Below are 16,461 nucleotides of genomic sequence, written 5' to 3' on the forward strand. Positions count from 1 at the left end.
TCTTTCTGGTGCATTGGCTCAAGAAGTTGGAACACGCCACAGAATTACACCAGAGGTGTGGTTTCTGTTTGTGACTTTACTTGGTTGGTGATGGGATGACCTTTGCTTTTTTTCCTGACCCTGTGTTTCTAACACTTTGGATGTGTGAAAAGCTATGCCATGCTGCTTGGACACCAAACATAGCACAGAATCTTAGTGGAGCTTGGAGGGCTCCCACCCTCAGGGGGATGGGAAACAGATGCTGCTTCTGAATGTTTCTATTTACCCATGTAGCTCACCACTTTGGGGACTATGCTGCAGTGGCAGTACTCTGGACTATGTGTTCAGATCCATATTTCTGCCCCCACCTCTGCCACTGACATCTGTGTAAGATGTTTGCCATTGTCACTTGTTCTGGGTCCACTTTCTCTTATCTGCTCTACAGGAAAGCAAAATAGGGATATTGCCCAGAAAAATCTGGGTGATATGCTTAGATAGCTGTTTGTTTGGCCTAGGTAAAATCAGCAGCTTGCTGTAAATATCCAGTATTGCAACAGAACTGTTCTAAACTTTTGTATTGTGGCCTCAATACTATAAAAGTCCTGGTTACTGTCCCCAAGGAGGGAAATATGTGTCAGGTACACAAAATGCATTCAGGAGGAAAGTAAATAAAGAAGATTGGTATTTTTCAAAAGATGTGGCTCAAGCAGAGGCCTGCATGATGATTGGTGGCCAATAGGGAACTGGGAAACAAAGCTTGCATGTGCCTTAAAACTGTTGGACAAACTTCGGGTACTTTCTCCTTCTAGTGTTATTTAAAACAGTAAATAACACTTTTGATGCTATTCACAGTTGGTTCCTGAATCCCGCTGTCACTGGATATAATAATGCACACAAACAAACAATAATCTGACAAAGTCATGAATGGCAGTATTGATGACAATGCACCCTCTGCAATGTGTCTTTAAGCAGAAGGTGGAGGTGAAAAGAAGGGCATGGATAATGAGTGTGTGAACGTGTGTGTATATGCATGTGCATACACCTTGCATACACCTGCTTTTCTTCTTCGAGTGAATAACTGAACTGGCTACTGTTGAGTCCTGGGCTGGATGGACCATTCACCTGATCCAATGAGACTTTTCTTGTGCTCTAACATGCACCTTGATCCCACAGCTCTGCAGAGACCCTGTGAACGCTGGTCATAATTAGCTGTACTATTTCCAAGCATTCTTCCCTCTTCTAAATAATCTTTTTCTTAAAAGTACTTGTGACAGCTTTTTTTTTAAAGGAACCCTCTAATTTTTCTTCTTTAGTTCTCGATCTTTTTAACTCTTTGAAATTGGCTTCATGCCATCTCTGACACCAAACTGACACCTTTGCCTTTCCCCACTTCTTATCCCTTTATAGCAACAGATGTTGAAATTTTGTATCCCTTTTATCTGCCCCTCTTTAACCTCTTCCTGTAATTAGGTTCCCCTTGTTAGCAGTACAAAGTGGGTTGGTCCGCTACCTAGCCTGCCTTTTGAGCTATTGTGTCTGAGCACATGTGGTTTTGGGTTATTTGGAAAAGTCCCTTCCCCCTTAGGTAATAGCGGTGGGCGGATGGACAAAGATTGTGGCTTTTTTCTTCTTCTTCTTCATTTATCTTTGCCAAGGAAGAAGAAGAAAGGGAGGAGGGGTAGGGAGCACATGTGAAGCGAAAGCCACAGACCTTCACTTCTCATCCAGTTGGGTTTTCTGTTCCTTTCCTCTCTGGTGCCTTTTTTCTTACCCCTTCAAGTGCTTAGGTAGGGCCCTTTTGATGTCCTTTTGAGTACAGTTTAAAAGTGTGTGTGAGAGAAAGAGTGATCAGTGTTTGTTGTTTCTTTCCCCACTTCTTCTTGTCAGTAAAATAATATGCATAACATTTCATTAAATTCCTGAGATGCTTAACATAATGAATATACTTCACAACTCTGCTGTAAATTACATTGTTTAACAATTCTCTCCTGTACTTTCAGTCTCCTTCATTCCAGATTAATTGGATTAATTTGATTAACATTCACAATAATACCCACTGCTTCATTCATAATAGGGATTTTAAAATAAGCGACTTGAGATTTGAAATGCTACTCAAAGATATTACTGTAAAGTGAAAGAGGAGAGCCCTGTGTAAATGCCACGCTAAGCATCACACATTCTGACATGTGCGAATTTGTTGGATTGGTACTGTTCAATTTATATTTCACCTAATACTGTATACAAATTAATTGCAGTGAAAGATGAATAAACTCAATTTCACAACAAAGTTATCCTGTTGCCTGCCTCTTCTGACCCATTACATTTGTTTGTTTAATCATATATAAGCTATATCCCTCATTCTTATTATCCAGGCTACTGTTGAAGGGAGTGTGTATCTGGCTTTTTCTCACATTTTTTTCACCCATAACACTGACTTTTCAAACTTTGTGTAGTCTTTTAGGGATCTTTGTTGCACCAACAAATGGTTTAGTATCTGCCTCACTTGAAGATTCTGGAGGAAATGTATCTGTGCTTGACCTATATCCTGTTTAATTTGATAGTATGATTTAATTATGCCTTCTTTCAATATTTTCTGAGCAAAATCACTCCAAACATATCCCAAAGCTACATATTATTCAAATATCTTTGTTTAAGAAACCTTCCAGGTGAGATTTAGAGCGACTTTTCATATATGAATTCAAGCTTATTCAGCTTTTTATTTGCAAATACCATAGAAACATGGCCTCTAATCAAAACGGAAAGCGTAAGTTGTATTGCTTTCCTTTCATTGAAATCCAGTAAAGATATCTGCAAAGAAGTGCATTCTAAGGTGAATTTCTCTTTTGGGGCTTGAATAGGATCCTGCAAAAGTTTAAGGCCAGTTTTTATACAACATATTGCATCCATAAAATGAAGACCTTTTCCACAATTTTATTGAGCAGGGATTGAAAACATAAGACCCTCCTGATATTGTTGGACTCTAAATGCCATCAGCATGGTCAGTAGTTTAGGGAAGATGAAAGCTGCAGTACAACAACATCTGCATAGTTCCATGTTCCCCATTCCTACTGTTGATTCAGAACATACCAAGTTACCTGTAGTTGTTCAGTGAGATCAATATATATTCATGCTGATGCGGAATGGTAAGGATGTGGAGGAGATCAGCCTGCCTGTGATTCCCCAATTAAGATAAATCACAGAGACCTTTATTAAAGAATATTGGGAATACTCCAGGACCTACCACTGCTTCTTGAGAAACAGTTTGGAGGTGTTGCCAGGAGGGTTTCCTACGATATTCTGGTCATAAGGAAGTTTTCCTTCCTCCCTCTTATAGAAATGTCAGACTTTGCTATGCTGATCCATGCCACTGTAGTTTCCAAGCTGGATAGCTGTAGCGCAGTCTACATGGAGCTTCCCTTGTAGATGACATAGCTTCCCTGCCTAGTGACATCAGGCAGGCACCTTATCAGTGCCTGCGAAAAATATTTCTTTTCAGGCAAGCCTATCCAGACTTGTGGAATGCTGACATGTGTTTATTCTGGCTTTGAGCTTATACTTTAAAAAAAAAAAGTTTCAAATAGCAGCTTTTAACTCTTATTATTGATAATTTTGTTGTTTTATTCTTCTTGTAAACTGCTTTAAGGTTTTCTTACAATCAAGTGGTATATAAAACTTATGAAATATAACCAAATAAATAAGATTCAACTAGTCAGAGCAGGCCGTTTATAGTGACTTCTCCAAAACTGAGGTCCAGCACCGAGGGCCTTCTGGCGGTTCCCTCACTGCGAGAAGCCAAGTTACAGGGAACCAGGCAGAGGGCCTTCTCGGTAGTGGCGCCCTCCCTGTGGAATGCCCTCCCACCAAATGTCAAAGAGAACAACAACTACCAGACTTTTAGAAGACATCTGAAGGCAGCCCTGTTTAGGGAAGCTTTTAATGTTTGATGTATTACAGTATTTTAATATTTTTTGGAAGCCGCCCAGAGTGGTTGGGGAAGCCCAGCCAGATGGGCGGGGTATAAATAATAACTTCTTCTTCTTCTTCTTCTTCTTCTTCTTCTTCTTCTTCTTAAACTATGGAACCTTCTCCCAGAAGATGTGAGGAAAGCTACCTTCTTGCTGTCTCTTCAAAGGGGGTGTAAGACATACACTTTTTTCAAAGCTTTGGACTGACTTATTTTCTGTTGTTTTCAATATTAACGTTCCTGGCTAAAGAATCTTGATCAGAATTTAGATGTTCACTTTTGGAAGCAGAGTCTCTTTCAAAAATCACAATATAAAAATTAGCCTTTTTGTCTTTGTGCTGACATGTAACCAGAATGCACTTTCACCCTCTGAAGCTTAATATATTTTACTTCTAAGAGGGGCAGCATATGGGTTTATCTGATTGATACCCAAGTCAAGAGGAGTTGAACAAGAAAGACTTTTCTCCAGGTATATCTCGAGGGGCTTCTCCGACCTTAGTGTTGGGTACACTTTAAAGAGGTTAATACAGTTTGTAGAGCTTTAGTGTCTGTGTTTTGCATTTGGGGGGGGGGTTGTATAAATACGCCTTATGGATAGAGTCAAACTCTAATAATTAGAAATTAATTTAAAAAATTAAAAATTGTCCAGTAGCACCTTAGAGACCAACTAAGTTTGTTTTGGGTATAAGCTTTCGTGTGCATGAAAATCTTGGTCAAAGATTCTACCTTATAACTCTCACGGTGTCTTGCCTTTTAGTGCAAGTTATAGCTCAGTCCCAGCCACCTTTATTTAGAAGTAAGTTGGATGGACTTTCTGTGTAGCTTATTTAAAAGTCAATGTGCATAGGACCGTGGTTACAATCAGTTCTACGTAGACTTGAACTTTCTTAGTTCTTAGCCCTCTTTTGCTGCATTTGAAGTTCTTATACAGTTAAAGCAACAGCATCTACCCTTCAATCTACCTTGGACTCCTGACTTCTGTTCTGACCCTTCGTGTGCTCAAACAGCATCTTGCAATATCTGTAACAAAATCCTCCAGAAGATTTCGGTCTCTGATCAGTTTCATGCTCATGAGTCATAAGACAATCTTTATTTTCCTCTAGGTGGCAAGAGAATCAACAGAAGCTATAAAAAATAAGAGCACCTACATGTGGGATGGACACACACACAGAGCACTCCCCCCCCCCAACCCTTTGGGCTGGCTCATTTAAACAGATGGCTTTGTTTTGATTTGGAATCTCCATTTTTCTTTTTTTCTTTCTTTCTTTTTTTTTTTGTCTGACGGCCGAAGGAGACCTCCAAAGTGCTGTCTGTTCAAAAAGAAGCTATACAGTGGCTTATTCCCACACAACTCCCCGCCGGTTTTCCTTACTGCCCCCCCAATTTGAGCGAATTCCCCCCATCTTTGAGACATTCTTCACATTCTTTGCAGAGAAAAGGGGTTAAACGTCTGAATTTGGGGGTCACCATGTTATACAAATTGCAATCTAATCGTTTTTACAAGAACACACGTGTGCTAAGAAAAAGAACCCTGGACAAGAAAGACAAGGAGACAGACAGCTTGCTTTGTCCTTTCTCCCCTGAATGTTTCTTGCCATTGTCATATTGCCGTGTCTCTCTCCCTTCTTTGCCTCTGGGAGGGAGAGAGTTGGTTTGATAGTTAAATTGGCCCGTAAAGCAGAAGGGCTTGGTGCCATTTCTGTTTGTTTTCCCAAATAAAAGCCCCAGAGGGGTCTCCTTTGCACCGTTGTGGCTTTATTTGAGAAAACTGGCTTTTTCCCATAGCTAGCATGTCAGTTTATCCTCTGAACTTAACCTTACGACAACCCGGACAACAAAAAACTTCCAGGGTCTCAGAGCCAGGAAAGGTAAAGAAATTGTATCTCTTTATTGGAACCTTTAAAGTGTGTGTGGGCTAATTCAGAGTCACCAGAAGAAAAGAAGGCAAAGCTTTTTTTTCAGCCTCGCTACCACCGCTATCATTGCCACCCCTCTGTAGCGAAAGGCATGCGTGCCTCCAGCTGGCACAGGGAGCATTATAAGCAATGTGCTGTCCAGCGTTAACTTTTTAAAAAGTAGCCTTGTCCCAAGAATCCTGTTATGGCTACACCTCCAAGTTCTTTTCACTCTGGTTCATTTGTAAATGGTCCAGGAACACTTGTTGATTCTTTATTAATAAACTTTTAGCTGTGAGTTCATAAAAGCAGTAGACCACCTCCTGATTCTTCTATGCTTCTCACCATGTATGCTTTCCGTCCCTATATTATTAGCGAATCATAGGCATAAGCAACAGTGTGACTTTTAAAAAACAAATTGGAATGTATCAAAATGGGGAAGTAAGGCTGGGGGGGGCAGGCAGTGGCAGGAATAAGCATTTGTGTAGTTTTCTGTGACTCACAGGTTTTTGTTAGTATTTTGAGACTCCTAGCTTCGTTTTAATTAATAATTTTCGGCAGCACCATCTTGGAATTACCTTTGCGAATTCAGTTCTGGTTAAAATTAAGCACCAAGTCATTTCTTAGTGGTACGACAATTCTATATTGGCTCTGGAACATTCCAGTTTCTGACTTTTTTTTGCATGCTGTTTGCATCTGCGAACAATGCCCAAACGTAACTGCATGAAAATTTCCATCAAATTTTGGCAACATCATTAAGCCTGCCTTGGGCATGTTTTTTTCTGCCAGTGTAGATGATCGTGCATGGATGATATACCGGGTTAAGATCATGCACAAGTTTGTTTTAATCAGTAGGTGGGGAACCCCAGCTTACAAGCCTTATTAGGCCTGCCAGGCCTCTGAATTTGGCCTGTGAGGCCATTTTGGACAAATCATGCACATCTGTTAGTCACCTGAAGTCGTATGACATCAGGTGTGGAGATTTGTTGTCTAAATACTCAAAGGCTGCTTGCTCCTTGATGGTAAAAGCCAGCAGCAGAGGCTTTTCTCAGATCTTAGCACTGTGAGATCACAGGTGAGTGGCCCCACCCACCTGCCAGAAATGCAAAATGACCCATGGAAAGCTTGTCAACTGTGGATCTGGGTCTCGGGCTGAAAAAGGTTCGCCACCTTATTTAATACATGTGCGTGCAATGAAATAGAGGTCTGCTTGGTGGTGCAGCTGTTAGACCTGAAAAGGTTAGCCACTTCTGTTTTGTCTAAACTTCTGGAAAAGAGAGAGATGAATGTGTTAACTTATCAGCATCAAAATTAGCTTCTGATACATCTAATTTGTAAATTTAAATTCATGTAAATTCTAGTGCATTGCCGCTGTTGAAATAGGTTCTTGCCTCTGAAAATTCATTCCTAAATTTGCTGGACCTGAAAGTGCTACAGTACTTCTTATGGCCTCAACCCAACTTGAATAATGGAAGACCGGGTTTGGGTAAAAAACAACAGCAACCCAGTGGAGAATTTCCAGGTCGTCTCATTTTGTTCTGCCTTTTTAATCTTGGTTGTGCTGCTGATTTCCTAGTGCTAGCAGTGTGGTTAAAATACTATTTCAGGAAGGGTATTATGACAAAACAGGAGAGCTGCTGGCAAACTAAATTCTATTCCCCCCGCCAGATGACCTTGTGTATTCAGCAGTCAAACTGCAGCCTTCACCCTAGTAAGATGATGTTTGTGCCACTTGGAAGGGGCTTGGGTAGTAGCAAGAGATACAAGAGCCTCTTCCCAGGGGCATTGTTTAGAGTAAAAATGTCTCTTTGTAGTGTTGCAAACAGAAAAGCTTTTCCAGGATGAGGGTACAGTGAGTTGAACGTCAAGAGTCTTGGCTTCCTTAAAACTAGCCATTCAACCTTTCTACGATGTGTGGAGTTGAAAGGTGATCTTTATGGAAAATGGGTGGCAGCAGAATGATTGAATTGCTCGAGCCAGGACAGACATAACTGCAGAAATAACCACTCACACAAATGGTCTACTACTTGAACAAGTAGTGGAATGAGTAATCCACCCACACATGTAGTTATTTCTGTGGGTAAACCAGCTACAGTGGAACATATAGTTAGAATTTGTGCTTGCCCCAGAATACCTTGACACTATGGAAGACACATAGGTAGCCTCCAAAAATAAGATTCTAAAGCTGTCTCGTCAATTTATCTGGAGGAAATGGCAAACTGCTTCTCTGTTTCATATGCTTCCAGCCCCACAGTTTCTGATGCAAGAAAGGTCTTGCCAGTTCTTATACAAAAAGAGTGAACAGAATTTAACAATTATTTTGATCACTGACTGCTTTTATAATTGTTGATTGCCCCTTTTTATTCAGATTTCATTTTGTGATGACACTGGCTGAAACTGAATTCTGAACTCCCTCTGCACTCTGGATAGAACACCTCTTGCATTTTCTCTTCCTTGTGGCTACATTTTAATGCGTGTTTGTTTGTTTTTTGATTGCTTTTGATCTGAATCAGTTTGTGTATAGGCCTACTAAACTTTTCAGACTACTCCATGCATCTGATGAAGTCTATGAAGGGTGACGACACAATATAGTTCTTACAGGGGAGAGACTCTAGTGTTTGTTGCTACATAGTGATACGGGCACCCCTTTGGAAATCATTTTGTTCATAAATGAGAGGGCTCAGGGTCAAGTCTAAGCAGAAGAGGTTGAACAGTCCCCATCTGCCAGCACATTTTGATGTTATCCTTCCCCAGCCTGGAAGGTAGGTGAGGTGCTGATGGAGAAGTCGTGTCTCAGACGCAAAAGAGAATGAGTGGGTGAGTAAGTAAATGTAGCAGTTGTAAGTGCTACAGATCTCATGTCAGGATAAAGGGTGGAGAGCTCCTGTGGATGCATCTGCAGACTTGAGAGCTCATTTGCACTAACAAATCCTCCTTACAAATGGGAATGTAGTTTATACCACCTTTAGAAGTGCTTTTAGATTGAAATGCCTCCATATCCACACACCCCACACAAAAGTGCCTTGCAACATGTCCTTAGCTCCCTGGGTATCTTCTCAGTGTTACAGTTTCAGACAAAAAGAGCTGTTGGAAGGCTCTGTATAGTACCACTTGGGGCAGCACTTTTCATAGAAACCTTGGGTTCAGCAAGCATCCCCATGGGATTCTGCAAAATGTTACAGCCTCCCATCTTAGGCATTTTGCAGAATCCCATCTCATGCTGGCCACGTTTCAATAGTGGGAACTGCCCACAAATAACACAAGGCCTGAGTTTGTCTCATGACATACTGTATATTGCAAAATTCACCAAATTCAAGTCTCTGACCCTGAAAGCTTAATGAAGTCTTGAAAATACGTTTGTGAACATTCTTGTCCCATGATGTTGAATAATTCCAAGTAATGATTAGTTATTGCAAACCTTTGCCTTTGAATTTTGTAATAGTTTAAAAATGTTTTTATTTCACTTTCCAGGAGGGGGAGCTTGTTACAGGGCTTGCTCAACAAAAAGGGTTGAAAACCACTGGCTTAGGGTGTGTTATGACCAACACACTGCACAAGTCAGGATTGGGTTTCTTTTAAGTTATAGATTCTTTTTAGGGGAACTGCCTGTACGTCTCTTCCATCCAAATGAGGTGCTACTCATGCTGTATCAAGGGAGAAAAACTGCAAGTGCTTTCATTAGAAAGGACAGAAGCTCTGTTAAATCTTCAGCATCCCATGAGAATTTCCGGAAGTTTGCTTTAAAAAAAATGTTTTTGTAAGGTGATTAGGGTGGCTTCATTTTAATGTTACACAATATTATTTTACTTTATAACCATGAATAACTTAAGTGTCATGGACTCAATTCCTGATAAATGTTCTCTGCCCAAGTAATCTCTAGATTTTCTAATGTGCATAGAAGCACCTCTATAGATGATGTACTTCCAGCGCTGTTCTGCTTATTGGCATTTGTCAAGGGCTTTTTTCCTCTTTTTTTACAACTTGGAAAGTTTTTCACTAATGTGAGAATAGGAGAGGAAAGCTTATTGGCAGTTCAGCTATCATCTAAGGAGCATTTTTCAGGCAACTGTCAGTCACACAACTGCAGTATAATCACAGTCATATGTGATCAAATAGCTCAGTTATCAGCATGGTGCTGGTAACACCACGTTTGCAGGTTGGATCCCCATATGGGACAGCTGTATATTCCTGCATTGCGGGGGGTTGGACTGGATGATCCTCAGGGTAGCTTCCAATTCCATGCTTCTATGAATTCTACGACTTTTGGATCAGTTTGGACAGGCAAAGAACAAAAATGACCCTCAACTTATCAGGATGTTCTTGCCCAGGAGTTAAAGGACCATCCTTTCAGGTGTTCCTCCTTTTGAGAGACAGGAAATCCTCTTCATATCTTGAGGTTCTGCATTTCTAGAGCCGGGCTGAGGAATATGGCAAAGCCAGAGAAGCAAAGCCAGGTCTCTGGAGAGCTCCCAGTGTGTGGTGATATAGTTGCCTCTGTATGCTTCCATATACATCTGGCCAGCATCCCTAAGTAGGGTGCCTAAGTATAGCTCCCACTAACCTCATTTTCCCCAGCTCCTCCTCTGAATTGCAAAGCAGGGCAGTTTTCTTTGTTTTTGTTTTGTCTAGGAGCTCCTCTTTCTTTAGATGATGGGTCCCCTGCCTCTTACTCCTGCCCTGATCCTGCAAACGTCTTCCCCTCATCTACCTCTAGCTGCATATTGTATAGAGCAGATGGGCTACACTCCTTCCCTCCAAGGGTTAATGTTTTAAGAACTTGTCCAGCAATTCCCTGCCTTGAGAAACACAAAGTGCAATAACACAGCACCCCTGGATTCAGGTTTTGTGGGTGGGTCGGGGGGGGGAGGGATGAGGATTAATTCCTGCACTTGATGTTAAAGCTTGCCCAAGAGGTTTGCCTTGGGGGGAGCATCGCTAGGGCCGACTGGTTGTGTTAAATGGTTGCTAAGGCCTTGGCATTACGGCCCGATGGAGTGTTCCACAGTCACGGTCACGGAGGGAATTACACAGCCACAAAGAAATTGTTATTCTCCGTAATCTGCTTTTTGGAGAGTGACTGGGGGAGATGGGCCGGCCCCAGCAGGCCGCCGGTGCTGTGATCATGGAAGCGTGTTGGCTCTGGCGAGCAGGGCAGGGCTCACCTTCTGATCTGGGGGACACCAGTGCTGCTGGTGCTAATCTGCTTTCTCAGCAATTTTGCTCCTCTGACACAACGGTGTTTACTTGTTTGAACATCTCCCGGGACTCTATTTCGCCTATTGTGTGGTCTTTATCCCCCCCACCCCCGATGGGGCTTTAGCCCAGATTACAGATGGAATTAAGGCCTCTGGCTCGGGTGCCCCAGAAAGACTGATACGGGATCAAGGAGCAGAAAGTAACAAAATAACTGGGAGGAGGGGGAGGCACTAGTTGCTTCAGGGAGTGGGGCTGCATTGTCCCACGGAGCGAGAGCCAGTGCGGCAGCCTGAAAAGCAGGCGCTCGGTGCTTTGTGACCAGTTCTGATTAGACCGTTAGGGAGGAGGAGAAGGGCTGGGAACATGTGGGTCTTTAGTGGCTGAATGAGCTTCATTGGACACTGTTGTCTGAGTGGTAGTGAGAACTGTGGCAGCCCGGCTTTCTCTTGCAAGGGCGGTGGATTAGGAGCATGTATTAATTAATCAGAGAGCCCTGTGCTAGACAGACCTTGTAGCTGTAATGAAGGAAGGGAACTACTTAGCTGTCTTATTCAGCCTCTTATTCCTTGCAATCCTTTTGCCTTTCATGCCCATTTGGTCCTTAACTGTCTCCTGATATAAAGTTGCATTCTCATTCCTTTATGAAAATGCCTCCTGAATAAGGTGGGGCATTGCAGAAGCAGCTCCTCTCCTTCCAGTTTAGACATGGGGAAGTGGCTGCAGAAAGTTCTGCAACCCGAGCCATGTCTGTGAGACTGGGTCCCTGTGAAAGCAGCCTCAGATGGCTTTTCATCTAAAGTGAGCCTGCTCAATAGACTGATTCAGATGATGGGAATGAACACAGCCTGCCTTTCAGTGTTGGTTGTGTGATGTGGGGACACTTAAAAACAACGACGATATGGTCCATCCCCAGTCCTCCCCAATTTTAGCCGTATCATGCTTCCCCACCTCCCCCCGAAGGCTGCCATGAGAGATAAGCTGTCATGAAAGATAGGGGACTGCTGTATCCTGTGTAATTTGAGCACTAGAAAAAGTCTAGATAGTTCCCTTGGGCATTGTTGTCTTGCAATGCTAAGAGTTCACGACAGAGCAGGTTGAAATGCTTTCATGATAATGATGGAAGTGCAGTGAATGCTGTCATCTCTAACACTAACATTACGTGCAAGAGGCTGGCTGGAAGAAGGGAACCAATCTAGGTGAACTGAAAGAAAGGGTTTACTGAAAACAAAAAGCCTATCTGGAGTACAGATGCAGTACAACCCATCTAGGTGAGAACAAAATAAAAAAGGAAATGAGTCTTGGAGAAATGGAGTTGCTTTTCAGTATTGCAGAGATGCTGCCTAAAAATGCAGTGAGCCAGAAAATGTTTCCCATGAGAAGAATCCTTCACTCATTCAGAGTTGGACAGATCAGAAACCAAGGGCAGCTTTACTCATCACATGGCAGCGAATATCGTTTTTGCCATGTATGTGCAACGAAGGGAGTCAAGGCTTCCTAGCAAATTTCAGGGTACATATGCCTCCAAACACTGGACTTTTTTTGCCATGTTCATGCTTTACATTCTCAGGTATACAAGTAACCATTTTACATGAATGCTTGGGGGGGGGGAGTAATAGGCAAAAGCTTCCTAAACAATTGAGCTGTAGAATGCAGCTCACTGCTATGGTCCACAGTCTTCATGAAAACCTGCTTTCCGTTCTGAACTCTTGCGTTTACAATTGATCAGTGATCTTCCAGCCATAATGTGGGATTGCACTGATTGAGTGTCTCCTTCCTTGCTGTGCTGGTATTTGTAGACAAGAGAGGATTGCTTAGGGCTATTAGCACAAAGACAAAATACATAGAACCCTTGGAGAAGCACAATTGTTTCCAGCACATGCTGTTTTCCACTATATCAAGTAAGTGTTCCTTCAGTCTACCAGGGAGGTCTTTTGCGTGAGTCTTTGTTTGTCAAGGATAGTAGTGCTCTCAACAAAGATTTATTTTCTGACACAGTTGTACGTCTTGCTGTTCACAAAGTGGTTGCCCTCTCTTGCCAAGAAATCCCCAAATTGTTATGGCTAGATATAGAAGCAGAGTGCTAAGAAAATAATATAAGTACACCAGAGGGAGAATTATACTACAGCCAAGTACATATACCCCTTCATATTTACAGAGATCTTCTAATGACCACTAATGTGGTGTCTATGGATTCCACAACTAGTATATTATCTAAATAAATCTGCATCTTTGCTAATATAAGGGCTGCTTATCAGTGCTCTTTGCTTTACAGAAAAACATGTTAGTTCTGCTTAGTGTGAGAGGTAGAATTGAGTAACGGCTTTTATACTTTCAAATGGAAAATGGCTATTATTTATTTGTCCTGGTACGCAACCTGTGCTCTTTTTCTTTTTAAAAAACTGGATACAAACTAACCTGCACTTGAATGATCTTTCAACACTTTGGTTTCATTAATCTTTCCTGACAGAAGAACTGTATCAAAACAGAAGCCTAACATATGTAATAAAAAGATGTTCAGTACCATAATCGGTTCTCTTTTCAGTGGGCAACTAGTCACCTGCCTTGGGACAGACTTCCATCGAGGAGCTGGAGTCCTGGATGTTTTCTATGAAACACCTTCCACCTTGCTGTCTTGTGGGTATGATACCTATATCCGATACTGGGATTTACGGACGAGCACAAGGTCAGTCTTGTAGCCTATTTATCAAAGCTGGTTGGGAATATTCTGGTTGCTAATTTCCTGGGTGTCTTGCTCTGACATGCCAGGCTATCCATAAAGACTGGTGATCCAGTATGTGGAAAAGAATGCTCTAAAGGTCTTTTGTGACGTTTTTCTCCCCAAAAGGGAATGTGTCAAGCAATGGGAAGAGCCTCACGACAGTGCCCTGTACTGCATTAGGAGCAATGGGAATCACATGATTGCAAGTGGATCTTCTTATTATGGCGTGGTCCGTCTTTGGGATAAGCGACAAACCAGGTGCTTACAGGTAAGGAATCACCATTATGTTCCCAAAAGTTGATAAAAGGGGAACTATATCAAGTTTCCCACACAGGGACTAAGGGTGTGGAGATGTGTGCCACTTCTGCTCATTCCTGATTGCTTTATGTAAACAGTAATAGATGGGAGTTCAAATACCTACTCAGCCATGAAGCTAGTAACTTGTTCAGTGCTGCTTAGTTGGCATCCATCTGTCTTGAAACACAGTGGAGTGTGCCTTCAGGAGTGAAGTCCAACCACTGTATTAGCAGCACCAAAGTGACTTCCCTGGGGCACAAGCCTGCTACACACTAATTTTTGGCTGGGGGACGGGAATTGTGTTTGTCACCTTGAGCTCCAGAAGGGTGGGATACAAATGTTCTTACAGGACCAAAACAAGCCTGCCTGCTGCTCCATATTGTCATGGTACTAGGACAAGGAATTGTGTTTATGACTTCATGAGACCAGGCACAGGTTTTAAATGCTGACATGCTGTTTTGTGCTGGTTTTTAGGCAGGAAACCGAACTGATTCATTTTTAATGTTTTCATAATTTTGAAGTTTTCATTGTTTGAACTCTGTGTGAACTGCCCAGGGGACTTTGTTGATTGGGCAATCAAGAAGTGTTCTAAATAAATGAATGCAAATTAACTGGGAGAGCAAGGAATTGCCTATGGGGATCTGATACAACAGCTTTGGGTTCAGTCGAACTCCAAAGATGTCAGTAGGAATATACCTGTGTAGTGGCGATTTCTCAAGCTGTTGCTGCCACTTTGAGCTGGTCTCGTTCAGAAAGACAATTGGCAGTGCCCTCACTGTTGCCTCATCTCAGTTCTGTTATCTTCTTGCTATGATGCAGATGCAGATTTACAGGGTGCAATGGAATTTTGTGGGTGCTGGATGATTGCCATCTTATCACTGGCTCTTATTCCTGAATAACAGAAATCACCTATCTAGGAGGATCTTTTTTCTTTTTTCTTTACAGAGCTTCTACTTGTCATCACCCACCAGCAGTCCTGTGTACTGCCTGCGCTTCAGCACCACTCATCTCTATGCCACCCTGGCATCTGCCCTGTATGCCCTTGATTTTACTACCTCCTGATGGAGATTGGCTTGGACTGCAGATCTAATACCCAGCTCAGGGAGCACAAAAAGGAAATGATTACCTTGACAGAACAAGCAGCCTGAAACTCACACTAAGTGCTATGGGGGAACCCAAGGAAGGAATGTTCACCTGCCTTCTGGTTCCATTAAAGGCTAATGTCTCCTTGCCTCATTTTATTTTGCACATTTTGGGGTATTGTGTTGCATTTTAATTTATTTGAAGGCATTATTCAGCTTGGCAACTTGTGCATTCTCTTTTGCTATCAGCATAGATTCTGTTTGGGCCTCTGAATGCTGCAAGCCAACCATTTCTTCATGTTTTGGATTTAGTTTAGGAGGATGGGACTAGCTGCTTACTTCACTGACTCTCATCACTGCCACATCAATAGACACTGGGCTATAAGACCAAAGCCTTAGATTACTCTGTGCAAATTGTACCAATTTTTAACTGGCTGCATACAAGGAGTGCTGCACTAGAAAGGTGTTGTCAGGTCAATGTGCTAAATAAATTTTACAATGGGAAGAAAGAATGTGAGTTCAAAACCAGTGACTGACTAATAGCTGTATAATTTGAATAGATTCCTAGGATCAAATGCAATGATTTGCTTACCTAAAATAAAGTTATTTCTACAGCTGTAACTTTTGAAACAATGAACTACATCAGGCACGTCCAACTCCCAAGAGACTGCGATCTACTCCCAGTATAAAATAGCTAGCAGTGATCTACCCATTGTTATTGGAGTTGTTGAGCTTTTTTTTGGGAGGTTTTTTTGTTTTTTTTTTGAGGGGGGAGGAAAAAAGACAATCAGGGGAATAAAATCATTTAAAAGATGCATATCACACACAGCGACACAGCTAATATTAACTTCGCTTTCCCGTAACAGTCACTGCTGCTGCGGCGCCAACGAAGGGACCTAGCGCCTGCAGTCCATTAAGGGGACAGTACTTGCCTGCGATCGACCACAATCTACTAGGATGTTTTTCTCCAAGAACTTTGTGCAACATCCATTCCTGGTTACTTCTAAGAGTAGGACACAACAGGGGGAAAGTAGCCAAGTACCCTAGCCCCTGTCAGCCACTCCCAACAAACACCTGTGTTTGTGACATGTTCCTTGATCATCCTGTCTCCAGCCTTCCATTAAGATATACAGTCCTAACAAATTCAGTGAGTGACACTGAGAAATCAGCATGCTTAGGAGAGAACCCAAAGGTTAAAAGATCTTCAGGAATACAAAAATTTATGGTGCAGCCCCCAGCAGCAACTCATTGAGGACTGAGCATGCCTAGCCAAAGAATGCTGAATGTCCAATGAGGAGGAAATGGCTGGACCGCTGAACAGCAGCTCTC

At 42.2% G+C, this 16,461-nt stretch overlaps 1 protein-coding gene across 2 annotated transcripts in view; it reads left to right on the top strand.

The window, feature by feature from the left end:
* Window positions 1–15,753, top strand: part of FBXW4 (F-box and WD repeat domain containing 4) — a 71,169-nt gene extending 55,416 nt beyond the window's left edge. For both annotated transcript variants that reach the window (XM_083443869.1, XM_083443870.1), the window contains exons 7-9: window positions 13,577–13,717; window positions 13,880–14,021; window positions 14,996–15,753. In XM_083443869.1, the coding sequence (XP_083299995.1) occupies window positions 13,577–13,717; window positions 13,880–14,021; window positions 14,996–15,112 (400 nt within the window). In that variant the 3' untranslated portion in view covers window positions 15,113–15,753. The remainder of the gene's footprint in view (window positions 1–13,576; window positions 13,718–13,879; window positions 14,022–14,995) is intronic.
* Window positions 15,754–16,461: the final 708 nt, after the last annotated feature.

Source organism: Podarcis tiliguerta (genome assembly GCF_965153285.1).
Source record: "Podarcis tiliguerta genome assembly, chromosome: 5".
In the NCBI taxonomy this organism is placed as follows: Eukaryota; Metazoa; Chordata; class Lepidosauria; order Squamata; family Lacertidae; genus Podarcis; species Podarcis tiliguerta.